General features: G+C 52.6%; 2 protein-coding genes across 2 annotated transcripts in view; one reads left to right on the top strand and one right to left on the bottom strand.

The window, feature by feature from the left end:
• The window catches only part of TKTL1 (transketolase like 1), a 21,599-nt gene extending 452 nt beyond the window's left edge, over nucleotides 1-21,147 (bottom strand). The window contains exons 1-11 of the mRNA XM_064371514.1: nucleotides 21,090-21,147; nucleotides 20,807-20,983; nucleotides 19,523-19,844; nucleotides 19,312-19,439; nucleotides 17,796-17,989; nucleotides 13,414-13,578; nucleotides 8,482-8,638; nucleotides 6,139-6,269; nucleotides 3,769-3,852; nucleotides 1,566-1,677; nucleotides 1,367-1,486 (exon numbers count right to left, since the gene is read on the bottom strand). Of these exons, the coding sequence (XP_064227584.1) occupies nucleotides 1,367-1,486; nucleotides 1,566-1,677; nucleotides 3,769-3,852; nucleotides 6,139-6,269; nucleotides 8,482-8,638; nucleotides 13,414-13,578; nucleotides 17,796-17,989; nucleotides 19,312-19,439; nucleotides 19,523-19,844; nucleotides 20,807-20,983; nucleotides 21,090-21,147 (1,648 nt within the window). The remainder of the gene's footprint in view (nucleotides 1-1,366; nucleotides 1,487-1,565; nucleotides 1,678-3,768; nucleotides 3,853-6,138; nucleotides 6,270-8,481; nucleotides 8,639-13,413; nucleotides 13,579-17,795; nucleotides 17,990-19,311; nucleotides 19,440-19,522; nucleotides 19,845-20,806; nucleotides 20,984-21,089) is intronic.
• Nucleotides 20,994-27,850, top strand: LOC135272829 (filamin-A-like). The gene is made up of 18 exons (XM_064371480.1): nucleotides 20,994-21,565; nucleotides 21,676-21,771; nucleotides 21,904-22,006; nucleotides 22,096-22,236; nucleotides 22,344-22,472; nucleotides 22,642-22,815; nucleotides 22,911-23,072; nucleotides 23,171-23,374; nucleotides 23,451-23,603; nucleotides 23,699-23,821; nucleotides 23,927-24,193; nucleotides 24,351-24,488; nucleotides 24,657-24,772; nucleotides 25,330-25,462; nucleotides 26,188-26,364; nucleotides 26,496-26,714; nucleotides 26,798-27,001; nucleotides 27,342-27,850. The coding sequence occupies exons 4-18, from the start codon at nucleotides 22,107-22,109 to the stop codon at nucleotides 27,527-27,529; spliced, it is 2,517 nt and encodes an 838-aa protein (XP_064227550.1). The 5' UTR covers nucleotides 20,994-21,565; nucleotides 21,676-21,771; nucleotides 21,904-22,006; nucleotides 22,096-22,106; the 3' UTR covers nucleotides 27,530-27,850.

Raw genomic sequence — 27,850 nt, 5'->3', positions numbered from 1 at the left:
ATGTGAACAGTCACCCCGACGGGCCTGAGTTCTCATTCTAAACTGCCGGTTTCCAAACCGCTCTGCCTCAGCCTACGGTAGGGGCTGCCTGAGTGTGGGGGTCTGTGGCACTCCGATTTTCAAAGCTGTCAGGGACCTGAAAATGGTTAAAACTAACAAATTAACAGTGCAGAAAAGTGACTGGCCGACTTGAGGCTGCTGGTTGGCAAGCCTGGCTCTGGGCCGACGGTCTCCTTGCAGCTGCGACGCTTTCCCCACTGGACAGGGCGGTCCTGCACCTGGACGGTTTGTAGGAACAACGCGGTTGACGTGAACACCTGCTTTCCTGCTGGGAGCCAGGGATTTGGTTACCTGCTGCCCCCAGTAAACACATGGGGTGCCAAGTCTCTAGCAGGCATCCCTGGGCAGAAACAGAGCCTACATGGGAGGCACTTCTCACCATCTCCATGGGGCCGGATGGAGCCTGGAGCAGGACTTCTTTCAACTCCACCTGACCCACAGTTCCTGCCCTGGTGGATCCCGCCCTGTGCCCTTTCCCTGTCATCAACCTCAGCTGTACGGGTGACTGTGTTCTGGGGCCCAGGAGTCCTTCCAGAGAATCAGGCACTGCTTCTGCAGGCTGGGGGCCCCTGCCACATGAACACGTGACGCTCCTCCTTGTACCTCCTCATCTGCCCCCCCTGACCTTTCCAGGCCCAAACAGTGCCCAGCCCTCTGCTCCTGGCACACGCTTTTTCTACACTTGCTGTGTTCTCTGCTTGAAAGACCCTGTTCCTGCTTCTCTGGTTGGGGCACACTTTTTATTTTTGAGACGGAGTCTTACTCTGTTGCCCAGGCTGGAGTGCAGTGGCATGATCTTGGCTCACTGCAACTTCTACTCCCTGGGTTCAAGCAATTCTCGTGCTACTCAACCTCCCGAGTAGCTGGGACTATAAACATGTACCAGCACACCCAACTAATTTTTACATTTTTAGGCTGGTCTCGAATTCCTGGCCTCAAGTCATCTATCTGTGTCGGCCTCCCAAAGTGCTGGGATGACAGGTGTGCGCCACCATGACTTGTCTGGGGCACACTATTCATCATTCCAAACCCAAAGAAACTGTGATGCTTTTCATGCCTCCTCCCCTGCCTGCAATCGCCGCTCCTCTTGCCACTGACCCGCCCTGGTGGCCGGGCACTGTGCACCGTTGGAGACACACCGGTGTATGAACATGGCCTCACGCTTAGTCAGTACTAAACAACAAAGGCATGGCGGGTAAGACGTAAACCTCAGGTGACGCCTGAGAGTCTGCCACGTGAATAATAAAGGAAAACAAAAACACTTCGCATCAGAACTTTTCAGAGCATTCCCAATGCCCACACACACCTTGTGGGTAGTGATCCTCCACTGTAATGACCCGGCCCTCTGTGGCTTTCGCACTGGAGATGATGGTAGTGACATCCAGAGGTTTAATGGTAAACAGGTCAATGACACGGATAAAAATATCTGCAGAACAGCAAAAACCAGCTTGGTACAAGAAGCAGACTTAGAATAAAGAACATGCAGGAATAAAAACAAAAAGAGCGCTCAGGGCACAGGAGGTAGCGAAGTCCTGTCTTCCCAGCTGCTGAGGCTTCGTACACAGTAATTCCAGCTCCACTAACTGTGACCTTGTCACTGACACGGTGGCGGAGGACCTGGTATAGCGCCAGCAGAACAGAATGCTGTGGTTACTACACAGAGTGCATCTCATAGCGGAATGCACGCTGCTATGCTACTATCCCGATTCTAACAACTTCACTTCTTAGTAATTAACTACTAAAAAAAACCATGCATTTACAAGCCAGGACACATACTTTCTGATAGGCACCCATGCTGCCCCAGCTGTCCTGCAGCATGGAGATGCTACATCTCCATCAGGGGTCTGGTCTGAGAGCTGACTATGGCACACCGAGATTGGCCTCCAATGACTAACACATTCACGGGAACACGCTCTGTGCGCCTGAGCTCTGAGAACCCTCATAGCCTCCCTGTAAGATCCGTTCAGTGGTGCGACCATTCTGCAGCTGAGGAAAGCAAATCTCAGAGCAGGAAGAATTGGCTCAGGGCAGGCGGGGCTGACATCAAAGCCCTCGCTCTCAATAACGTACTCTTCTGCAGGCAATGGCGACTTCCTGGGCTTCTTTCATAGTTCAGTTGCCTCCAAAGCTACCCACCAGAGGCATCTGGAATTATTCTCCACTTCCTCTCTCTGTATAGATTTCCTTGTAGCTTAAGAACCATTACTGATAATACAGATAGGGTTTCTGAGCCACCCCATTCTTTGAGGATACCCTGGCCTCTTAAATACATATACTCATGTGCACACATATCCATATCCTCTTTGCAAAGCCCAGCCCTTTAATGATCCACATCATGCATATTATCATACACATTTAACTCACATCCTTTCCCACCAGGAAATTTACTTTCTTTCGTCAGGACAGGAAAAGTATTAGGAAAAAGGAGACAGAAATAAGCAAGCTCTGCAAACCATGTGAATGTCAAGACGCTCTCCCACAGAAACAGAACCTGTAGTTAACACTAAAGGTGAACACTATCTTTTCCATCCAGCTACCAGCTATGGCACACAGTGGACAGTTCTGGAAACACCTGCTTTATGGCAGCACTCTGGCCATTCTCAGCACTCGAAACTGAATTCTGGAGCAGCCTAGTCCTTAGCAACCAAACCGGATGTTACCTGCTGCTCTTTCAGGAGTGGCTATGGGCAAACTTTTCTATACAGTATAATCTCAGCTGTGTAAAATATACATGTATGCCTAGAAAAAAGACAGGAAGGAAGCATGCCACAATGCCTGCAGGCCCCACTCTCTAGGTGATGAGCGGAGTCACTTATTTTCTCCATGGAAGTTTCTGGTGTTCCCCACGCATGGCCCGGACAGGCAGGCTGAGCAGGGGCTGCTGAGCAGGCCTGGGGAGACTGGGCTCACTACCCAGGCCTGGATTCTGGTCTTGGTGCTCACAGGCTGAAAACCCTTAAGTAAGCCTCTTACCTTCTTCAATCCTTGTCTGGATAGGCTGATAATCTGAACTTCTCGGGGCTTCTGTTAGAATACCAGAGATCATGTTCCCTTTTCTTCCTGGCCGTAGATCTATAAAATCTGAAACTAACAGATTATTCATTTCAAATGACTTCTATTATTCTTTGTCTTGTGTTTTTCTTAGAGACAGGGTCTTACTCTGTCACCCAGGCTGGAGTACGGTGGTGCGATCCATCATAGCTCGGTGCTGCCTTGAATTCCTGAGCTCCTCTACCCTCCTTCCTCAGCTTCCTGAGTAGCGCAGACTACAGGTGCACGCCGCCATACTCGGCTAATTTTAAAAACTTTTTAGAGTTGGGAATCTCGCTATGTTGCCCAGGTTGCTCTGGAATTCCTGGCCTTAAGCAATCCTCCCGGCCTTTGCCTCCCAAAGTTCTGGGATGACAGGCGTGTGCCACCACCGGGATGACTTCTGTTTTGTTTAGTTTGTGGCCAAGATAAGTAACAGCCCAGATGCTCAAGTGGCTTCATGTTATTATCTTTGAGCAAAGAGTTCGAGCTAAGCTGAAATTCATAAAATGTTCCTTCCCAAGGAAAAGCAGGGAAAGGTCACAACTGTTGTTTTTTTTTTAATGAGAGCAAAGAAAGGATGATGCCTCAACTCTAAAGATACCTGCTGATAAGATTCAGAAGCGTTCTTTTTACAGGTGATGATACTGAATAACGCTGGAGAGCTTAAGCCCTTACCTTGGCCTGTCCGATCGCAAAGCGTTCCTGTGGGGTGTAAATAACGATAGTTTCTGGTCGGGTGGTCCGAATGAAGCACATTCCCTAGGGCATAAATGGAATCGTGGTTTAGAAAAGCAAACAACGAATTTCCAACAACAGACATTGAAAGAGGTAAGGGAGGGGTGTCAACAGGACAGCTCTTTTTCCTGAATGTGTAGGCTTTGGAGCAAGGGGTGAGCATCTACAGCCAGTAGCCGACAGCTCCCAGCAGGACCCAGGGGCTGCCCTCGAGGACAAGCTCCTGTGCCATCACACCGATCCCCTTGGAAGATTCCCCAATACTCATTGGCTCGTTCTAGTTCACGGTAGAGCACTGACTCACATTGACTAGAAACTCAGAAAAGAACGTTAAAACGTTAACTTTTGCCACAATAGCTTATAATGCTTCATCCTCAGGAAGACCATAAACATCTATTTGAATACAAGATGACTTGCTCCTTTCGCAGTAAAATGTAAATACATTTTTATGACCAATTTGAGCACATAAACATTTATGAGTATTAATCAACACTTGTGTGTCTAAAGAATTTGTTAATTTATATACATATTAATGGATGCATTATTAACAAATCTATCAAGAAATACGCTATAAACCATCTTGATTCAATGTCTTCACCAAGACCTAACTCAGTTGCAGTAAAATGCACACAATCCTAAGTGCAGCACTTCCTGAATGTGCCATCCAATGCAGAGACCTCATCCGAGCCCAGCAGCATTGCTGCCCCCAGAGCTCCCCGGTGCCTCATTCCAGTCACTCTCCCCCGACTAAGAAGCAACCTCTACTCTAATTTCTTTTTTTTTGTTTTGTTTTTTGAGACCAAGTCTCACTCTCTTGCCCAAGCTGGAGTGCAGTGGTGCGATCTCAGCTCATTGCAACCTCCGCCTCCTGGGTTCAAGCGATTCTCTGCCTTAGCCTCCCGAGTAGCTGGGATTACAGGCACACGCCACCATGCCCAGCTAATTTTTTGTATTTTTTGTAGAGATGGGGTTTCACCGTGTTAGCTAGGATGGTCTCAATCTCCTGACCCTGTGATCTACTCGCCTTGGCCTCCCAAAGTGCTGGGATTACATGTGTGAGCCACTGTGCCCGGCTTCTAATTTCTATCGCCTAATCTTGTTTTGCCTCTCTTGAGCTTTCTAGAAATGAAATCCTATAGCATGTGTGAAATCATAGAACAATCTCCAAGATAAACTAAGTTTAGAAGTAAGTACACAATTGGCCAGACACAGTTGCTTACGCCTGTAATCCCAGCACTTTGGGAGGCCAAGGCGGGTGGATCACTTGAGGCCAGGAATTTTGAGACTAACCTGGCCAACATGGACAAACCCCATCTCTCCCCAAAAATACAAAAATTAAGCCGGGTGCGATGGCTTACGCCTGTAAATCTAGCATTTTGGGAGGCCGAAGCAGATGGATCACGAGGTCAGGTGTTAAGACCAGACTGGCCAACGTGGTGAAACCTCGTCTCTACTAAAAATACAAAAATTAGCCAGGTGTGGTGGCAGGCGCCAGTAATCCCAGCTACTCGGGAGGCTGAGGCAGAGAACTGCTTGAACCCGGGACGTGGAGGTTGGAGTGATCTGAGATCGCGCCACTGCCCACCAGTCTGGGAGACAGATCAAGACTCTGTCTCAAAAAAAAAAAAAAAAGTACAGAATAGTATGTAAAGTGGGAGCCCACTTATAAAAAAAAAAATCAAAGAAATGACCATGAGTGCTTGGAAAGGAAGCGTACAGTACCCACCTTGACTGTGCCAGGCGTTACCTGTGTGGGGCATGGGTGAGGTGCAGGGTGGTAAGGGATGCCTGCCGAAAGTTAGTGGGAGAGGCTGGAAACATCAAGGGCACGCCGCCTTGTCTCCTGTGCAGCTCGGTTCTGAACAGGAACTGGATTCTGTCCATCTGAGGCCCTTGCACAACATCCCACACACTCTTACCGCAGGGCGCACCTGCAGTGCCATCCTATCACCTGCTGTCCAGCTTCCTGGATGTCTGGAGGCAGCAGCCACCGGGGCTAACACTACACACAGTCTGGACTTTGCCTGGAGCTTCTCCTGTTTACAATACTCAGAATGGTCCCTGTTTCTTCTGCTGAGCCCTGATGAGACAGGCGGTCAGGTTTTGTTCAATATCCTACACTATTTGAATCTTTTACAAAGCAAATGTATTCATATGCATAATCACCTGTTTTTGTAAAGAATTCTATCACCAAAGTTTCTATCATGAATATCACTTTTACGCTGAGAAAAAAAAAAACCCAATCATCAGTATGAAACTAGTAGCAGAGTCCAGAAGCATTTTCTGAAACTAGTGTCCCCCTAAAAATACCTTGGCATTGGCCGCCAGAGAAACAGCATGCTCCGTAGAGACGGCATCACGTGGATAGAAAATGGTGCACGTGGGAATGGTTCGGAACATGGCTATGTCGTCCAGGGCCATCTGGGAAGTGCCATCTTCACCTGAGAGAACCACAGCCCCATGAAAACATGAGCATAACCCCATGAGAAACTGCCCTCCATCCCCTTCTAGCTCTGAAGAAGCAATTATTCCTATTGCCACGCTGACCGCGTGGGCCCCATAAATGGTCTGACTGCATCCTTGTAACTAATTCATGTTGTGTTCTTGCACGCCTGTCGTCCCCCTTGAGATTATACTGTGGCACCTCAGGTTAGGCTCCCAGCTGCCTCTTCCGATGGAACACTCCAAGCTACTGTCCACGGTGGCTGAGCACTGGTGGCCTGAGTTTGCCCTGCTAAGCCTCTGATACCCTGTTCTCTTTAGGACGGTCCTCAGCTTTGTTCTCCAAGGTCTGCCGTCTCTTTTCTACATCCAGAGACTGGGTTTCGCATAGCAAAGTGGTCTTTTTCATTTCTCCAGGCCTTCCAAGTAGTTGGCACTCTTATAAGGCACTCTGGGGGTGCTACAGGGTGCTTTAGGGTATATCTGGGAACAGAGTTTCTGGCCAGAAATGTGAAAAAGAAATCTTAATGTGCACTGGGCAGCTTAGCTCTTCTCAGCTAGGAAGGGGACAGGGGACTGTCACCATGCACACTGCCTTGCCTGAGACAACTGTCTAACCTCTAACAGCCCAGCTCTTTTAAAAAAAAAATAATAATTTTTTTTTTTGAGATGGAGTCTCACTCTGTTGCCTAGGCTGGAGTGCAGTGGCGCAATCTCAGCTCACTGCAACCTCCGCCTCCCAGGTTCAAGTGATTCTCCTGTCTCAGTCTCCCATGTAGCTGGGAGTACAGGCACCAGCCACCATGCCTAATTTTTGTAGTAGAGACGAGGTTTCACCATGTTGGTCAGGCTGGTCTGGAACTCCTGACCTCGGGTGATCCACCTACCTCAGCCTCCCAAAGTGCCAAAGTGCTGGGATTACAGGTGTGAGCAACCGTGCCAGACATTGTTTTTCTTTTTTCGAGAGTGAGTCTGGTTCTGTCTCCAGGCTGGAGTGCAGTGGTGTGATCTTGGCTCACTGCAGCCTCTGCCTCCTGTCTCAGCCTCATGCCACCACACCCGGCTAGTTTTCTGTTTTTAGTAGAGACAGGGTTTCACCAAGTGCTGGGATTACAGGCATGAGCCACCACTGCGTCCAGCCTTCCACCTCTTCTTTGTATTGGATCTAGAGCCACTTCTCCATGTGACTATTTCAAAACTGACACTGAGCATAGCTGCAGGCGGACTCAGGGTCCCTTTCCTAGGCCCTTCTGCCCCTGCAATGCTGCTGCGCCTCCTCTCCCTGGCCACCACCCGCACCTCCAGTTTCACCCAGACAGTCGTGATTCCAGCTCCCTCTAGAGCCATCTCGTCCAGCCTCATTTTCCCAAGGAGTCCGTGAGCTGACTCCCCAGTATGCACCTCCAGAATTCTAGAAGCCAGTGTGTGCAGCCACACCTACTGAGCCCACCTGCCTGCCACAGGCACGCCAGCTGGCTCACCTTTCCCATGTTACTTCTGTTGTTCAAGAAATGACTCCCTGATGTTTCCCAAGTGAGAAAACCCTGGAGACTTGTGTTTTTTTCACACCACTGCAGAGCGCTCCATCTGTTAGACACACTCGCCTCTCTCACTCTCACATCCCCCACTCCCGGTTCCTCCCCTACCGCCTTGCACACCTTGTTTCAATCCCATTGCCTGTGGTTTCCTTCTAGCCCACCTGCCAGGTTAATACTATTCTGAGAAGGGCGTGTTTGTAAGTTATTTGCCTTGTGTCATGTTCCAGGGTTCCTGCTGCTCCAGGCAGGAAGGTGGGGGTGGTCCAGCCCTCCTCCCGCCTGAGCTGCCTGTGCAGCCAGCCAGAATTCTTGTCTTCCTCTGTCCATGCTGTTCATGCTCAGACTGCAACCACGGCGAGGGCAGAAAGGGGTCCACGACCCTGCTAGCCCTGTTCTTAATCTGCACCCACCTCAACACACAAGGGGCACTCAGGATTGGCAGCCGCTTTTCACAGTCCGAAAGTGGGACAGTCAACAGCACCGCCAACAGACGCACTTGAAAAGTTGCCGGGTGCCTGATACTTTAAAATACAACGTGGCTTTTCCAAACAAAAAGGCCTGAATAATCAAACTTCATGGAACCATAAGGAAATTCACGGTTTAACCTACTCTATTTTCATCTTTCTCTGGGAAGGAGGAGAGCTAGCAAAATGATGGCACTTAGAACCCTTACCCACAGATACCCCACAGTGGGAGCCAATAATGTTGACGTTGCTTTCAGAGAGGGCTCCCATCTGGAGCTGATCAAATGCTCGGGTCAGAAAGGCAGCAAAGGTGCTAGCAAATGCAATGGTCCGCCCATGGGAGGCACAGCCCAGCGCCACCCTCACCTGCAACACAGAGAAACGAATACTAACATCCCTGGGCGCTGCCCACACCACCCCTTCCCCACGGTCCCCATGGTAACCCCTATTCTGCACCTGCTGAGCCGCTCTCAGTTCTAGCATGTGTCCTTCCCACGCCCCTCTTTCCTCAAACCCTGGGCACCCGTCCGTCCTTCCTGCTCAGACAGTGCCCTTGCCTCATAGCTCCTAGGGAGCAAGACGTTAGTCTCCTCCGCCTGCCCTCCCGGTGCCCACAGCTTTCCAGGGTCCACGCCCCACCAGGTCATCCTGAATCCCGTCCTGCTCCTGCTTCCTTACAGGAGTCTCCAGCCATGCAGCTTCCCCTCCCACTCTGGTGCTACTTCCCTTTCTTTCGGATCATCTTCACGCCCCACCTCTGCCTCGTCCTGCCTCCGGAGCTTGCCCCACATCTGGGTTTTCCGCAGTAAACTTCTCACAAATTGTCTACAGTCACTGCCCCTGCCTTCTCATTTCCCACGCTCTTCCCAACCTACTTCATCTAGGCTACCATCCCCATGAGGGACCTCGAAGCTACAAAACCAAGAAGCTTCTGGACCTCAGCTGGTTGTGACTTGACTTGGCCCCTGATCGTTTCCTCCTGTCGCCTCATGGGTGCTGCTGGGGCAAGTCCTCAGGGCCCTGTGCACCGTCGGGAAGTCGCCTCTGGCCCAGTGCTCCCCTGATCTGCATTCTGGTAATGACCCCCACTTTACACTGCTATTCCTTGCCCCACTTTCCCAGAAGTCTGGACTCAAATATCCCAGCAAGCTTCAAACTAGAACTCAAACCTCCCTGGGGTGACACAGGCTTTCTAAGGGGATGTGGCTGTGGGTGTTCCACTCAAGGTCCCCAACTCCAGATCAACTCTGTCTACATTCATTTGCCAAAAAGAGGGTCTGTGTTCCCCTCCATCTTTTTTTTTTTGAGACATGCAAGTCTTGCTCTGTTGCCCAGGCTGGAGTGCAGTGGCGTCATCTCTGCTCACTGCAACTTCCGCCTCCCAGGTTCAAGTGATTCTCATGCCTCAGCTTCCTGAGTACCTGGGATTACAGGCACCTGCCACTATTCCCAGCTAATTTTTGTATTTTTAGTAGAGACGAAGTTTCACCATGTTGGCCAGACTGATCTTGAACTCCTGATCTCAGGTCATCCACCCGCCTCAGCCAGCCTCCCAAAGTGCTGGGATTACAGGTGTTAGCCACCTACAGGTGTGAGCCACAGCCCTCAAGTCTCCCAATGTCTCTTTTAACGATCACCTTCTAGCAACCTGATCCCCAAAGGGCATGCTCTCAGCTACCTGACTCTTACAGAGCCAAGTAAAGAGGAAAAAATTTGAAATAAGTGTGCTTGTGAAGACAAAGCGAAGAACTTACTTAATGAAATGGTCAACTCTGCAAGTAATTTTTTTTTTTTTTTGAGATGGAGTCTTGGTCTGTAGCCAGGATGGAGTGCAGTGGTGTGATCTTGGCTCACTGCAACCTCCGCCTCCCTGAGTTCAAGCGATTCTCCTGCCTCAGCCTCCCAAGTAGTTGGGACTACAGGTGTGCACCACCACGCCCAGCTACTTTTTTGTATTTTAGTAGAGATGGGGTTTCACCCTGTTGGCCAGGATGGTCTCGATCTCCAGACCTCATGATCCGCCCACCTCGGCCTCCCAAAGTGCTGGGATTACAGGTGTGAGCCACCGTGCCTGGCCTCTGTAAGTAATTTTTATAAACAACTTTACATGAAAGATCGCTATGTGATTGGGATTTTTTTGGCTTATAACTGGGAAGGAATTTAAAGAATTGAGTGACATTCCTTCAACAAAACTTCCCTTCCCATCTACTTATTTATGTAAGGTTTCATAGCACTTACATCATTAAAATGAAAAACAGGAATAGAATCTGTTCTGAATGTTATCACATTCAAATTACAAGTATGTTCATCCACTAACATGCAAGCCAATAATAAAAACTGTATCTCAGTCCAGAAAAAAATCTAATGCTCAGAGGCCTATAATTTTTTAAAAAAGCTATCAATTTGTATGCATACTTTTGTTGCAAAGAAAAACGACAGGACAATCAATAAAAGGTTTTCATGCATAAAGATATATTGGGGAAATGAATCGAATGGAAATTGGAAACCAGGTAGAAAAAGGGATTTAATTTCTGACAGAGAAAAGTGGCTTGGCACGAATTTTTTTAAAATTAGAGACCAGGTCTCACTGTTATTCAAGACTGGTCTTGAACTCCTGAACTCCAGCAATCCTCCAGCTTTAACCTCCCAAAGTACTGGGATTACAGGTGTGAGCCACTATGCCCAACCAATGTCATCTTTAATTGCACGATTTGAGTATTAAAGTATCAAAAAGGTCAACATATGAGCAACTATATCCTTTGCAACTGTTTAAATTTGTGATTAAAAATTTAGATGTGGCCAGGTGTGGTGGCTCATGCTCACAGTCCCAGCTCCTCAGGAGGCTGAGGCCAGAGGATCCCTTGAGCCAAGGAGGTTGAGGCTGCAGTGAGCCGTGACTGCGCCACTGCATTCCAGTCTGGGCGACAGAGCAAGACTCTATCTCTACACTACAAAATATGGAAACAAAAAAACGATGCCAGTTAAAACTAGGCCAAGGGATACGTAGTTTAGAAAACTGCGTTTAGCGGTATGGAGCAGAACATGTGAAAATGACTGATATGCTACCCAGCCATCCGACACCACTGTGTCCCCCTCTGCACATCTAACAGGTGATCCGACCCCCTGGCCCACACAGAGCTCCTGTTGGTGTCCCCAGTCTACTCTTCTCCCAATCTTGTCAATCTCAAGAGGTGACGCCACCTTTCCCCAGGTGCTGCTGCCCACATTCGAGTGCCAATCTTGGTTCTTGCCCTGACACCTGCCGCTGGCATCCTGCTGGCTCTCCTGATAAGGCAGTATGTGACAAGTCTGCTTTCCTCTGACTCCACAGCTACTGCCTTGGTCCAAGCCACCCTCTCCTTTCCCTCCCTTTCCTGAATGAAGCCATTCTCCACTCTTCAGAGTTTCGGATAACGCAGGCTGCTGCTCTCCTGCTTAAAGCCCTCCAGTGGCTTCCCAGCAAACTGCAAGAGAAGCAGAGGTGCTGAACACGGCCCCTCTATGACCCCGTGTGACCTGGCCCTGGAGAGCTTTCTGCGTTCACCATGCTTCTGCCACCTGGCTTTCCCTCTGCCTCCAGATGGCCATGCCCGCTGCTTGGGATGCGGTCTCCCACATCTGCGCACAGCTGATTCCTCATCACCTGAGATGGAGCTTAAGTATCACCTGTGCTGAGAGGCTGTCCCTGATTGGCCCCTGGTCAAGCTCTGCACTGCAGCATGGCACCACATACCACCTGCTTGCCTCTTCTTCACAACTTTTTTCCAACTGTGAGAACATGTCAGCAGACACAGAGTAGACTACATGGCTGTGCACTGAGGGCATCAGTGAGGCAGGGAGCCAGCTCGGGGGCTCACGCCTGTAATCCCAGCACTTTGGGAGGCTGAGATGGGTGGGTCACCTGAGGTCAGGAGTTCGAGACCAGCCTGACCAAAGCGGTGAATCCCCGTCTCCACTTAAAGTACTACTTGGGAGGCTGAGGCAAGGGAATCGCCTGAACCTGGGAGGCAGAGGTTGCGGTGAGCCGAGATCGTGCCACTGCACTCCAACCTTGGCGACAGTGCTGGACAATTGGTCTGGCAGAGTGTGGGGAGCATGGGGAGCTGGCTGGGAGCACCCATCTCAACAGGGCTGCTGTCTGACTTCAGTCAACCGGCATCAGGAGGGAAAGCCACCCTTTTCAAAAGAATCCAGAACTGTGTATTCTAGTAAGATCTCCTGATTCTTTTTCTTTTTTGAGAGGGGGTCTTGCTGTCTAACAGGCTGGAATGCAGTGGTACATGGCAGCCTCAAAGTCCTGGGATCAAGCATCCTCCCGCCTCAGCGTCCCGCGTAGCTGGCACTGCAGGCTCGTGCCACCACACCTATAATCTCCTGATTTTTAAATGCTGATAACTAATTTTTAAAAAATTTTAAATACTACTTATTCCAAATAAACTTATTGTAAATAAGTCCAGCTGACCTGTGGTTTTCTGGCTAGAATCACTGAGGTACCCAGTGCTGTTGTGACCTCTGCGACATGATGACGGGAGATGGGCATCATCTTCTATGCTGCACGGAGCTTTAGCATTCAAAGGGTTTACTGGCATTAACTCCTTCCTCTTGAGAGGGGTGTGCTTGTGTGCGTGTGCTTCAGATACTCCTTGCATTAGTATCACTTTGGGGAGAGACTGAGGCACAGATAAGCAGAATGGCATTTCTGTGATATATTAGGCCCCTCTACGGTGGAGAGAAAACACCCTGCATTCTCTGTGGCTCCTCAGCTGACGTGCCTCTGGGTGGCTGTAGAAGTGGGAAGTGGGCAAAGGGAGCTACTCGGGAGCTTGGGACACTTCAGGCTCAGAGCCCTGGCTTCAGGTGGTTCTAGGCTCAGAGGACCCACTGTCTGTGGCCTTGGGCCTGCTGCCCTCAGCCAACTTGGAAAGGGTGCTCACAGAGTGCTGAGTAGTCTATTCTGGCCCTCCCAGCAGACCCAGAAGCCACCTTTCAGACTCTACCTGGCCACCTGCCTCCTGTTTCCCTGGAGATTTTTTTCCCAGTCCTTTTGCTTTCATAAATGGAAAGAAAAACTAGCGCAGGCTGGGCCTCGTGTCCAGTGGGCCATGGATTGTAAGAAGCCCCGAGAGACACTGCACACTCACCATGTTTTGTTCAGCCATAAAGCACTCGATGAAGCGCTCAGGGTACCCTCTGTTGAATATCTCAGAGAAGGTAGAGTACTTGGTGTCGCCATCCAGCACAATGACTCTGTCGTTTGCATTGCCCAGCTTAGCCAGAGCCAAGCCACATGCTTTCCGAGTAGCTATCTAGAAGAAATAAAGAATCAGGTGGTAGAGTTTCTTCAAATGCATTTAGAAGGAACGACTACAGAAGGAAGGACCGTATTGTAGAATGACAAATTATCATCTCTCTTGGAGAAAGGAAATTTGCGATTCACCAAAAATGTCATAAACATGCTAAATGGCTGCTGTGGCAAGCAGTTTTTCTCAAAGTGTGCTCTTTTTAGTTACCCCCATCCCAGGACCCGACTTCCCAAGCAGGCGGACGCGCCACAGCTCTAGAGTGAGATTTCTGACATACTAGTTCTTAGCATATTTTTCAAATTACTTGACTGGGCATGATGACTCACACTTGTAATCCCAGCACTTTGGGAGGCGGAGCTGGGCAGATCACCTGAGCTCAGGAGTTCAAGACGAGGCCTGGCCAACATGGTGAAACACCGTCTCTACCAAAATACAAAAACATTAGCTGGGCATGATGGCGGGTGCCTGTAGTCCCAGCTACTTGGGAGGCTGAGGCAGGTGAATCATTTGAACCCAGGAGGCAGAGGTTGCAGTGAGCCGAGACTGTGCCACTGTACTCCAGTCTCGGTGACTGAGCGAGACTCCATCTCAAAAAAAAAAAAAAGATGTTGAGTTTTATGAATTGTTTTTGTTTAGTGTGTATGATGATGATCACACTTCCCCCGACCCCTGCTTCCTTTGACCTAATACTAGAACAGTGAATTCTATTCCTATGTCTCCCGGTTTGAGTCCTCTGCATTACTAATTTGAGCTCACGGATTCATTTAATTTTTTTAATGTACTAATGTGGCTGAGATGGGTTAACATTCTGTTTGTAACTTTTATGTTGGTATTCATAAATCAAGTCGCTCTACAGTTTTCTTTAGGCTGGCTTTGTCACGTTTTCACTTCATAAATGAATCAGGATGCCATCTTCACCTTTCCGTACTGGGAAAAAACCTGCAACAGCGTGGCTATCACTCTTTTCATAAAGGTTACAAGTCAGCCATTCTTACGGACCTACTGAGCCTGGCTGCTTGAGGGGGATAGTGTTGGGTAGTTTTCTCCATTTGTTCTAGGGCTACTGATCCAATTAAGTTTTTGGAACCTCTTTTAGTCAATTCTGGTATTTTATGCGTTCCTGAAAACGCTCCCGCCCTTTTTGCATTTTCGTACCAATCACACAACTATGGAGTTACACAGTTTTCTCAAAATTCTTTTTTTTTTTTTTGAGACAGTGTCTCGCTATGTTGCCGAGGCTAGAGTACAGGAGTGCAGAGCTCACAGCAACCTCCTCCCACCTCCTAGGTTCAGGTGATTCTCCTGCCTCAGCCTCCTGAGTAGCTGGGATTACAGGCATGCACCACCACGGCCATCTAATTTTTTTGTATTTTTTAGTAGAGATGGGGTTTCTCCATGTTGGTTAGGCTGAGTCTTCTCCTAATTCTTTAAATGTTCTCTGCATCTGTGGTACTCTTCTCTTTCCAATGACTAAGTTCACATATTTATGTTTTTTATCTCCTTGAGTAGGTTAACTGATTAACGGCTTGTCTAATGTATCAGCAATCAAAGAGCCGACTCTTAGAGCTGTACTCCCATTCGGTGACTTCTTTTTGAAGTCATTGACTTTTGATAAACTGGCTTGCTTCCTTGATAAATTTTGTCCTATTGATACTTCATTTTTTTTGGTCGGGGGGGAGATGGAGTCTTGTTCTGTCACCCAGGCTAGAGTTCAGTGGCGCGATTTCTGCTCACTACAACCTCTGCCACCCGGGTTTAAGTAATTCTCCTGCCTCAGGCTCCTGAGTAGCTGTGAACACACTGCCACGCCTGCTGATTTTTTGTATTTTAGTAGAGATAGGGTTTCGCCGTGTTGCCCAGGCTGGTCTCGAACTCCAGAGCTCAGGCAATCCGCCTGCCTCAGCCTCCCAAAGTGCTAGGACTACCGGTGTGAGCCACCACACCCACCCCTCACCCTTCTTTTAAGAGACAGGGTCTCACTATGTTGCCCAGGCTGGTTTTGAATGCCTGGGCTCAAGTGATCCTCCTGCCTTGACCTCCCAAAGTGTTGAGATTACAGGTGTGAGGCATTGAGACTGGCCTCTATTCATACTTCTTTTAAAAAAATCAAAGTTCCCATAATTTCACATTCTACAGACAAACTCAACAATTTGGTGTCATTTCTCCAAATATAATTTTCTATGCCTTATAATAATGTATAATAACCCCTTTTTAAGATTTCCTACACACAAACAGAAATATATTCTATGCTGTTTTGCAACCTAAAAAGATTTACTGGCCGGGCGCGGTGGCTCACGCCTGTAATCCCAGCACTTTGGGAGGCTGAGGCAGGCGGATCACAAGGTCAGGAGTTTGAGACCAGCCCGTCCAAAATGGTGAAACCTCGTCTCTACTAAAAATACAAAAATCAGCTGGTTAGGCCGGGTACGGTGGCTCACGCCTGTAATCCCAACACTTTGGGAGGCCGAGGCGGGCGGATCACGAGGTCAGGGGATCGAGACCATCCTGGCCAACATGGTGAAACCTCATCTCTACTAAAATACAAAAAAATTAGCTGGGCGTGGTGGCGGGTGCCTGTAGTCCCAGCTACTCAGGAAGCTGAGGCAGGAGAATTGCTTGAATCCGGGAGGTGGAGGTTGCAGTGAGCCGAGATCACACCACTGCACCCCAGTCTGGTGACAGAGTGAGACTCCATCTCAAAAAAAAAAAAAAAAAAAAGACAAAAATTAGTCGGGTGTGGTAGTGGGTGCCTGTAGTCCCACATACTCAGGAGGCTGAGGCAGAAGAGTCACTTGAACCTGGGAGGCGGAGGTTACAGTGAGCCGAGATCATGCCACTGCACTCCAGCCTGGGGTACAGAGTGAGATTGTGTCTCAAAAAAAAAAAAAGATTTACTAACTTACTGGGGAAGCTCTTAGCCTCTCTTGCCGAGTTCTTTGCAATTTTGGTATCATAACCAATGTTGCGATCAACATTCATTCCCATAGGCGTATTTGCAGATGGGTATTTCCGTAGGATAAATTCCTTTAAGTTGTACTGCGAACAGTTAAAGTATTAACACATAGTGCCAGAGAACCCTTTGTTTCTTTGCGATAGCACATCACTCTGCTGCCCAGGCTGGAGTGCAGGGGCCCAGTGGTGGCTCACTGTTCCCTCAAACTCCTGGGCTCAGGAGATCCTCCTGCCTCAGCGTCCAAAGTAGCTGGGACCACATTATGCCACCATGCCTGGCTAATTTTTAAATTATATGTAGAGATGGGATCTCACTACTTTGCCCAGGCTAGTCCTGAACTCCTGGGCTTAAGGGGTCTTCCCGCCTTGGCCTCCTCATGGTGCTGGGATTACAGGTGCAAGCCGCTGTGCCTGGCCTGCCCTTCCGTGATAACCCTTCTTCCTCCTTCTGGTTTTTGTTTTCTTCTGATTTCTCAAATATTCACCATTCATTTTCTTTTTAACCCTCACTACCAGGCTAAGCAAACATAAGCAACACTCAAAATTTCTCCAATTAAAGAGTCACAAAGTGTGTCCGTCCTCCCAGGCTCGCCACCTTACTTCCTCCAGGCCATGAAGAACCTGCCTATGTCGGGTCTGCTATGATGTACCAGAAGACAGGATGGAAATGTGCTGAAACCAAAAGGACTTGATGTTCAGAGATTTGTGCATAATTTGATTCCTTTGTGAGGTTCTTGATGAATTGGCCTGCTTTTGTGTGTCATTCAGAGAGTAAGTTCAAAAGATCAGCCAGCCTGGGGCCACTATTCTTTGCGCAGACACAAAATTGTGGCAGTTCTGTGCACAAACCAAAGTCAGGAAGCAAGAAAGCGGCACATCGCCCCAGGAGCTAACAAACAGCAACTGACCAATCAGAAAATTCAGATGCATGTGTGAAAGCAAAAAGTAAAAGTCAGACCTAGTAAAAGAGAAGGCGGGGTAGGAGTGGTGAGGGGTGAACTACTTCCTACTGGGTACAATGTCCACTACTCAGGTGCTGGGTGCACCGAAAGCCCGGATCTCACCATGACACAATGGACATCCATGTGACACAACTGCACTTTGTACACCTAAAGCTATTTTATTATAAACTGTTAGTTACATGTCACTCTACTAAGTGGTTCGTCCCTGGAGACCAGAATAAATGAAGAATCCCGTGTATATAGGAACATTCGAGAACAAAGCAGGTGATGTACCTGATTTATTCAATTATCCAACTTTCTGCCTACCTTGTCACCAACTCTGTAATCAGGTGGAGAGGTCATCCTTACATCCATGATGCTGATTTCAGGGGAGTCTTTGATGGGGGGCTGTGGATCAAAGTTCCTCTTGGTCTCTATCTGGCTCTCAATTAATTTCATAATGGCATCTGCTCTTTCTCTTGGCATTGGCTTTCCATGCCAACTTTCTGCATCCTCCACAACTGTAAGGAAACAAATAAAAGACAGCCATTCCATAAATATTTAACGAGTGCCCACGAGGTCACCCGCCTCACCACGTCCACCCTGATGAAAAAGATGTCACCTCAGGACTCCCAGGAGGAATACCTGGCACAGAGGGCCTGGGATGCTGGTGCAGCCAGAGAAAATAGCTTGGATAAAGGCCCTGAGGCTTTTTGTTTTGAGATGGGGTTCTCACGCTATGACTCCTCCCAGGCTGGATGGAGTGCAGTGGTGTGATCATAACTCACCACACCTTCCAACTCCTTGAACTCAAGTGATCGATCTCCCTGCCTCTGCCTCCTAAGTAGCTGGGATTATAGGTGCAAGCCACCGCAGCTAGCTATGCCCCTGAGGGCCACTGGTGACTGGAAGGGAGAATAAGATACGGCTGGAGAGACAGGTATGGCCAACCATGGAGGGTGAGTCTTGTGGGTATAAGGAGTTTGAGTCTCATCCAAAGCAAGACTGGAAACCACTGGAGGGCCTGCAGTGGCGAAGGTGACTGATGAGATCCAGCAGGGAAAGATCACTGCGGCAGCAGCGTAGAGACTGCTGTGGAGGGAGGCCGGCTGGAACTTTGGGAGAGATGATAGGTGTGGCAACAATCATGGTAGTAGAGATGGGGAGGAAGGAATGGATCCAAGATGCAAGCTGGGGGACTGGGTGTGTGTGTGGGCATGAGGGGAGGCAGAGGCAAGGACGATACCCAGGGTTCTGCCAGGTGCCCACTGGTAAAACCATTTACTGAACAGAAGGTACCAGAGTAAAACTCTGTTTTCGGGAGGAGTCAGAACAGTTTTATTCTAAAATGTCTATAGTCTTTTGAAAAAAAACCAGGAACCACACTCTTTGTAATGAGTGAAGCTTGAGATAAACAGTTTCAGCTGTCAGCCTGGAAATGTGCTAGTTGGTTATTCCAAGCTCCCTCCTTCCCCAGCTCCCAGGGTTCTTCCAGATGGTGTGGGTCTAGGCATGTGTGTCCGTATGCACACTCTGATTTCTGCACCTGCTCACACAGAACCCTTTCTGATTCTATAACGGTAGAGACTGTTCCTTGTCGGTCCTCTGACGGGCTGTACTCCTAGCCACTCCCTCGTGCAGAGAAAACGTCACTGTTCACCTGCTAGGGCTTTTGACGTCCCCTCCTATCCTAAGCAGACACTAGCTAGTGAAAAGAAGGGAGCCGGAACCTCTAGCATATACTCGGGCAGAGCTGCATTCACTAAATGAGTCATCTGCCTAGGCCCGGCTAAGCCGCTCCCGCCTCTTCTGCTGAGTGGACAGGAAGAAAACGCTTCCTTACGTGGTGTGCCCCGGCCCTTGAAGGTCTTGGCCACCACAGCAGTGGGCTTGTGCCTCACCCAAGAGGCCTGCCAGAACACCTGGCACAGCGCCTCCACGTCCCGGCCGTCCACCACGTAAGTGTTCCACCTGCCGACAGAGGAGCAGGCCACGTTCTAAGAGATGAAGGGGCTGGGACAGAACGGAGATCAAGCATCAGAGAATACAGTTACCCGAAGGCTTGGCAGCGCCTCTGACAGACGTCTATGCAGTGCTTGGAGGGCAATGCACCACTGTGTCCCAGCCGGTTCACATCAAAGATCGCCACAAGACTGTCCAGACTGTAGTAGGAAGCAAAGGCCATTGCCTCCCAGACAGAGCCTTCTGAGGACTCGCCGTCACTCACGAGGCAGAACACCCGGTAGCTGGAGCAAGACGAGAGAGGTTTAGGACGCTGCAGGGGCTCATCTGGGCCAACCGAGCAAATGCATTTCAGGAGATGCAGAAGCAACTGGAGGAGTTGCTCCAGATCATCGGCTTCCCAGCACAATTTTCCTCATCAACTCTGCCCCAACCCGGCAGCTAAGGAAGCCAAGCGTGGAAAGCCTGGGCCTCACAAACAGGCCTTGCCCTCGCCTGTAGTCCTCTCATTCTAGCTGTAAAGCAGCTTTCAGGTTCTTCTACACTTCCTCATCAACCAGCAAACAGGGCCAAAGGAAAGGGGAAGAAAGCAGCCCTCTTAAGTCCCCCAAACACTTACACATTCACTTTCCTGCCAAGCTTCCTTTTACAGCATTGCCACACATAATACCTGTTATGTGCCTCAAATTGTTCTAAGTGCTTTACAAATCAGTTATCATTAATTAATTTAATTCAATTATCCTGTTAACTCTATGAGGTAGGGAAACTGAAGCATATAGGGGGCCATATTACTTGCCCCAAATCACAAAAGTAGACAGTGGTTCCTAAATGCATGCTATTAACTGCAATGTTCTATGCTTCTGTTTTTGTAAGCTGTGTTGGAGTGAGCTAGAGTTCAAAGTAATGGGGTGTAGCAGAAGACGTCAGTCCTCTATGAAAGTCTTTAAAACTTTTTACTTTACTGGAGCAATGAAAAGAACCTCACAGAAAGATCGGTAAAGAAAATGGAGGGTAATTATGAATAGTCTAGAAAGCCAGGCTGCGGGGTCATCTCACTGCCAGGTCTCATAGGCCTCACAGCCCCCACGCCTCCACGGCGGAGCCCCAGATCATAACGTCACTGTCCCTCCCCTTTCCTCGGGCACTCTGGGACCCTGGAGCCTGCTCAGCTGCTGTGCCCTCGCAACCCAGCAGTGGTGCCTGTAGCTTGGGCCTCCTGTCCCCTGTCTCCCTGGGTGCTGCTCCCGCTCTGCCAAGCCTGCTGCGCTGCTCAGGTGCTAACCCCGCTGCCTCCCGCTTCCCCGCTCCCACTCCTGCCTGCACCGGGCTGCTTTTCACCACGAGCCTTCTCAGTTGTCAGGAAACTCCGGTTTCACCTTCAGGCCTGGGGGGTGGGGAGGCAAGTGTCACGTCCCCCCACGCTGCCGCAGGACTCCGCCTCACCGCGTCCACACACAGCAACGGGGGCCCGGGCCAGGCCACAGGGGCACAGGCAGCCGTGTGCCCAGCCAGATGCTGGCGTTCAGCAGTGTGGGCTGTGGTACTGGGTGAGGCTGAGTAGGCAAGAGAGTGGCTGGGTGAGGCTGCGAACACTTAGGCTGGAGTGGGCCCTTCCTTTTCCTCCCAGGCACCTGGGTGCCGACGTCGGGCCTCTCCCACGTGGGCGCTTGAGGTGGTCAGGAGAACCCTTCCTGCCTTCTGAGAAACCACTTGCCATCCCAGCTTCGAGGGGCAGGGCGGGGTGGGACAGGAGGGCTGGTGGCCTGGCGGCCTGGCTATGCTTGGTGGTGGCAGTGAGAGGCCTGTGTGGGCGGCAGGCGGATGGAAGCAACCTGAGCCCCAGCTCATACTCCGGCCCCCCTTCGGGGTCCCACCCTGCCCCACCAGGTGCTGGCATCGGCCCCACCATCCAGATTGGGGAAGAGACGGTGATCACTGTGGACGCGAAGGCAGCAGGCAAAGGCAAGGTGACCTGCACCGTGTGCACGCCTGACGGCTCGGAGGCGGATGTGGACGTGGTGGAAAATGAGGACGGCACTTTCGACATCTTCTACACGGCCCCCCAGCCGGGAAAATACGTCATCTGCGTGCGCTTTGGTGGCGAGCATGTGCCCAACAGCCCCTTCCAAGTGACGGTGAGGAGGGGTGGGGGGAGATCAGCAGGGGGCATCTGGAAGGTCCTGGCCTATCCCCTTGGGGCCTCTCTGTGACAACAGATTCTCCAGCTCTGTGCTTTGCCTTGCAGGCTCTGGCAGGGGACCAGCCCTCGGTGCAGCCCCCGCTACGGTCTCAGCAGCTGGCCCCACAGTACACCTACGCCCAGGGCGGCCAGCAGACTTGGGTACGGCCTCGCCAGCTAGGGACACTGGGGCTGGCCAGCTGGGTGTTCTGTGAGGTGCTATCATACCAGGTGTGAGGAGGGGCCCCAGATACTCCCACTGCCCCTCACCCAGACCCTGTGTCTCCACTGCAGGCCCCAGAGAGGCCCCTGGTGGGTGTCAACGGGCTGGATGTGACCAGCCTGAGGCCATTTGACCTCGTCATCCCTTTCACCATCAAGAAGGGTGAGATCACAGGTGAGTGGGGACGGGGAAGAAGCCCTGGGAGCCAAGGAGGCCAGGTTATGCCGACAAGCTGCCCTGACCTCAGCCCCGCTGCCCCACAGGGGAGGTTCGGATGCCCTCAGGCAAGGTGGCACAGCCCGCCATCACTGACAACAAGGACGGCACTGTGACCGTGCGGTACGCGCCCAGCGAGGCCGGCCTGCATGAGATGGACATCCGTTACGATAACATGCACATCCCAGGTGGGCCTGCCCTGCCTCCGCCCACTGCTCTGTCACCACCTCACAGAAAGACGGGGCTGGGGGACACACAAGGCTGCCATTCCACAAGGCCCCTCTTCCTGCCTCAGGAAGCCCCTTGCAGTTCTACGTGGATTACGTCAACTGTGGCCATGTCACTGCCTATGGGCCTGGCCTCACCCACGGAGTAGTGAACAAGCCTGCCACCTTCACCGTCAACACCAAGGACGCAGGAGAGGGTGAGCAGTAGCTCTGCGCCTGGGATGCCCTCACCAGGTTAAGGGCTGGACCCGGGAGACACTCCCAAATGGGGCTCCCCGCCCTGCTGCCCTGGCCTCTACCTGGCTATTGGGGAACAACTGGTGTGTCCCCAGCACAGTTCCCACGCTTACCCACGGGTCTGTCCAGGGGGACTATCTCTGGCCATCGAGGGCCCGTCCAAAGCAGAAATCAGCTGCACCGACAACCAGGATGGGACATGCAGCGTGTCCTACCTGCCTGTGCTGCCGGGTGACTACAGCATCCTCGTCAAGTACAATGAACAGCACATCCCAGGCAGCCCCTTCACCGCCCGGGTCACAGGTGGGTGGCACTGGGAGCAGTGACAAACAGGTGGCAGGGTGGGCATGGTCTCCCGTGGCTGGGGACACAGTGATGGCTGCCCTGTTCCATGCCAGGTGACGACTCCATGCGGATGTCCCACCTAAAGGTGGGCTCTGCCGCCGACATCCCCATCAACATCTCAGAAACGGACCTCAGCCTGCTGACGGCCACCGTGGTCCCGCCCTCAGGACGGGAGGAGCCCTGTTTGCTGAAGCGACTGCGTAATGGCCACGTTGGTAAGTGGCTGAGGGGGTCCGGGTCCAGGGGGTTCAGAAAGGAGGCAGTCTGTGGGGACCCACGCCTTCCCTGACTGGCAGCCGTTCGCTGTGCCCAGGGATTTCATTCGTGCCCAAGGAGACAGGGGAGCACCTGGTGCACGTGAAGAAAAATGGCCAACACGTGGCCAGCAGCCCCATCCCGGTGGTGATCAGCCAGTCGGAAATCGGGGATGCCAGCCGCGTTCGGGTCTCTGGCCAGGGCCTCCATGAAGGCCACACCTTTGAGCCTGCGGAGTTTATCATTGATACCCGAGATGCAGGTAGGCAGTCGCTGCCCGCCAGCTGGGGCGGGAACACTGTGCATGGCACCCAAGCTCAGGGGTCTCCATCCCCCAGGCTATGGTGGGCTCAGCCTGTCCATTGAGGGCCCCAGCAAGGTGGACATCAACACAGAGGACCTGGAGGACGGGACGTGCAGGGTCACCTACTGCCCCACAGAGCCTGGTAACTACATCATCAACATCAAGTTTGCCGACCAGCACGTGCCCGGTGAGTGCAGCAGTGCCTTGGCAGCGCCCCTCACCACACCAGGGCCCAGAGGCAGTGTGTGACTGGAGGGCATGGGCCATGCTTTTTTCCTACAGGCAGCCCCTTCTCTGTGAAAGTGACAGGCGAGGGCCGGGTGAAAGAGAGCATCACACGCAGGCGTCGGGCTCCTTCAGTGGCCAACGTTGGCAGTCATTGTGACCTCAGCCTGAAGATCCCTGGTAGGGGCTGTGGGGAGCCTGGGGAGGGGTCCTGGGGCTCAGGCAGCCCCAAGAGGAGGGGTGGAGCCCAGGGCTGCTGCTCACCAGCCTGTCACCACCCTGCAGAAATCAGCATCCAGGATATGACAGCCCAGGTGACCAGCCCATCAGGCAAGAGCCATGAGGCCGAGATCGTGGAAGGGGAGAACCACACCTACTGTATCCGCTTTGTTCCTGCCGAGATGGGCACACACACAGTCAGCGTCAAGTACAAGGGCCAGCACGTGCCTGGGAGCCCCTTCCAATTCACTGTGGGGCCCCTAGGGGAAGGGGGAGCCCACAAGGTCCGAGCTGGGGGCCCTGGCCTGGAGAGGGCTGAAGCTGGAGTGCCAGGTAGGCCTGCTCACCCCCGAGCGTTTGCTCTCCTGCGTTGGCAGGGATGGGGTTGGGGGGTGGAAGAAGGAGCTGGCAGGCATGCCTACCTTGGCTATGCCTGGAGGGGGCCAAGGCTGGTGGAGCAGCCTTCAGTGAGGATGCACTTCTCCCACAGCCGAATTCAGTATCTGGACCCGGGAAGCTGGCGCCGGAGGCCTGGCCATTGCTGTCGAGGGCCCCAGCAAGGCTGAGATCTCCTTCGAGGACCGCAAGGATGGCTCCTGCGGCGTGGCTTATGTGGTCCAGGAGCCAGGTACTGGGAACCGGCTGGAGGGGAGGTGGGGTTGGAGGAGGTGGGGACTTGGGGTGGGCATTGGACCCAGGGGTCGTACAGGTAGCCCTGGCTGGCCTCCACCCTTCACCTGGAGGTCCCAGGGCCGCCCAGGCTGCTGAGCTGGTCTTATGCTCTTTCCCTGCCCAGGTGACTACGAAGTCTCAGTCAAGTTCAACGAGGAGCACATCCCCGACAGCCCCTTCGTGGTGCCTGTGGCCTCTCCGTCTGGCGACGCCCGCCGCCTCACTGTTTCTAGCCTTCAGGTGAGGCGCTGAGAGAAACCGCCCACCTGGGGCTCCTGGGCCCGGACAGACCAGAGCCACCAAAGAGCAGGCCTAGGCCCTATGTCGAGTGACCCTTCTGGCCCAGCTCTCGGTTCCAGGCCTCTGCTCTGGCCGGGTGCAGCCCACACTTGGGGTTGGCAGGAAATATCCTGCCCACCACGTGGAGTTTTTCTCGTGTCTCAGGTCTAAAGGCTTTGAACAGAAGCCTGTGCCCCTTGAGCACCAGGGCTGTGGTTTAAAGAGGGACAGCCTTCCAAGGCTGGGTGCTGCCTGCTGGGTGCTGCCCACAGGGTGGGGCTGCCCTCCCTTCCTGCCACCTGGGTGTGTGTGATGGCAGAGCATGGGGGCGGGGGCAGGGGCACGGACTTGTGCCTTTGGCTTGCTGCCTCTTGCAAATGAGTGGCTCTCCCTCTTTAAACCAAGTTGGACGCCAGATGGGTAAGTGCGACCTCGGGCCTCTCGCTCCTGGGGCCCTCTTCCTTCCTCCCTTGCCCTGGCCCAAGCCCCCCATTTAACCATGTCTGCTGTGCTTCCAGGAGTCAGGGCTAAAGGTCAACCAGCCAGCCTCTTTTGCAGTCAGCCTGAATGGGGCCAAGGGGGTGATCGATGCCAAGGTGCACAGCCCCTCAGGAGCCCTGGAGGAGTGCTATGTCACAGAAATTGACCAAGGTGAGCCCCTGTCCCTGCCCGGCCACCCTGCCCTGCTGGCTGGAAGCAGGCTGAGAGTACAGAAGGAATGGACCGCTTCTGTAAGCAGCCAGGACGGGGCCCCAACTCCTGGGCTCCGTCTGCCAGGCCACCCTTTCCCAATTGGTGACCCAAGCCCTTGCGGATGTGGCTTGTCGGCCATGGCCATTAGGAAGGCCTCCTGCCTACGGTACTCTCTCCACAGGGAGAGACCCAGAGTCCAGCCTCAGTGCTGCCCGGCCCTTTAGCCGCAACCATGGGACTTGCGGACAGGCCCGGGGCAACCTCGGGGGTAGGAGGAGCCCAGTGGGCTTTGTTTCACAGCCTAGTCCTGCCCTTCCCAGCTGCGTGACCTGAAGCAAGTTCCTGCCTGTCTCTGAGCCCGTTAACACACAGGGGATATGGTATTCACTGTAACCTTTCTTAGCAGGCAGTGAGGCCTGGGTGTGGCCTGTATAAGGTTTCTGTCCCAATGATCCCTGACAGCGGGTGGCTTGAGTGTCTAAAGCTTCGGGCCTGAGGAAGTCTGCTGCAGGGTGCAGGTGCCCAGCACAGCACCAGAAGAAACAGTGGGCCCCACTGAGCTGCTGGGCTCACTGACTGTCCGGCAAAATGGGAAGGGTGAGGGTTGAGGCTGTTCCTCACAGATACCATTTGCTGGTTTGAGGAGGGGCCCCAGGCCCACAGCATGGCTCTCTGCTCCTCAGATAAGTATGCTGTGCGCTTTATCCCTCGGGAGAATGGCATTTACCTGATTGACGTCAAGTTCAACGGCACCCACATCCCTGGAAGCCCCTTCAAGATCCGAGTTGGGGAGCCTGGGCATGGAGGGGACCCAGGCTTGGTGTCTGCCTACGGAGCAGGCCTGGAAGGTGGTGTCACAGGTGAGTCTGTGGACCCTGCCTCCAAGCTCTGGGCGATAACAGGAGGCATCTGGAGGTGACTAGCCTGTGCTGGGTGGCCAGGGACAGGGAGGCAGGCCAGTCTGGCTCTGCCTGACCTCCTGTGCTCCCAGGGAGCCCAGCTGAGTTCATTGTGAACACGAGCAATGCGGGAGCTGGTGCCCTGTCGGTGACCATTGACGGCCCCTCCAAGGTGAAGATGGATTGCCAGGAATGCCCTGAGGGCTACCGCGTCACCTATACCCCCATGGCACCTGGCAGCTACCTCATCTCCATCAAGTATGGTGGCCCCTACCACATTGGGGGCAGCCCCTTCAAGGCCAAAGTCACAGGTGAGCCTGGGGCCAAGCTGTTGGCACCTGCCCAATGCCTGGCACTGCGGCCACCTCTTAGCCCCACCCACTCTGTCCTACAGGCCCCCGTCTCGTCAGTAACCACAGCCTCCACGAGACATCATCAGTGTTTGTAGACTCCCTGACCAAGGCCACTTGCGCCCCCCAGCATGGGGCCCTGGGTCCTGGGCCTGCTGATGCCAGCAAGGTGGTGGCCAAGGGCTTGGGGCTGAGCAAGGCCTACGCAGGCCAGAAAAGCAGCTTCACGGTGGACTGCAGCAAAGCAGGTGGGTAACCCAGGCCCTCAGCCCAGCCTCCCAGCAACACGAGGACAGAAATCACAGGATGGCGTCTGGGGGAGCAGGGACCATCTTTGGGGCATGGTTGCCACTTCTAGAGCCACCTCCTGGACCCCTCAAACAAAGGCCCGGGAGGAACTGGAATCTGCTAAGCCAGCCTGGGTCGGGGAGGTGCCGGCAGCTCTTTAGGAAGAGAGAGCTGTCACCCCAGAACTGGCTAGGGACAGGAGAGGAGAGGAGGGAGGACAGCAGCGGGAGGAGGGGTTGGTGCAGTCCCAGCAGAAGGAGCGGGGCTGGGACCTATGACTGAGGGCCCCTCTTGCCTCAGGCAACAACATGCTGCTGGTGGGGGTTCATGGCCCGAGGACCCCGTGTGAGGAGATCCTGGTGAAGCACGTGGGCAGCCGGCTCTACAGCGTCTCCTACCTGCTCAAGGACAAGGGGGAGTACATGCTGGTGGTCAAGTGGGGTGACGAGCACATCCCAGGCAGCCCCTACCGTGTTGTGGTGCCCTGAGCCTGGGGCCCATGCCATCCAGCAGCCCCCGAGCCTGTCCCACTACCCAAGCAGCCCTGCCCTCCTCCCCTCTGTCCCAGCCCCTGGGCTACCCTGGTCACCTGCCCATCACTGCAGCCACCCCTGCCCTGCACCATGCTGCGCTCACCTGCCTCCCCCAGCCAGCCGCTGACCTCTCGGCTTTCACTTGGGCAGAGGGAGCCATTTGGTGGCGCCGCTTGTCTTCTTTGGCTCTGGGAGGGGTGAGGAATGGGGGTCCTGTGCACGACCACCCACTAGTTCTCGTCTCCAGCCAAGAGGAATAAAGTTTTGCTTCTATTC

The sequence above is a fragment of the Aotus nancymaae genome, unplaced genomic scaffold (genome assembly GCF_030222135.1).
Source record: "Aotus nancymaae isolate 86718 unplaced genomic scaffold, 86718_ANA_hifiasm-v0.15.2.pri h1tg000138l, whole genome shotgun sequence".
Lineage (NCBI taxonomy): Eukaryota > Metazoa > Chordata > Mammalia > Primates > Aotidae > Aotus > Aotus nancymaae.
The sequence above is the reverse complement of the archived record's forward strand: the minus strand, read 5'-3'. Positions and strand labels throughout refer to the sequence as shown.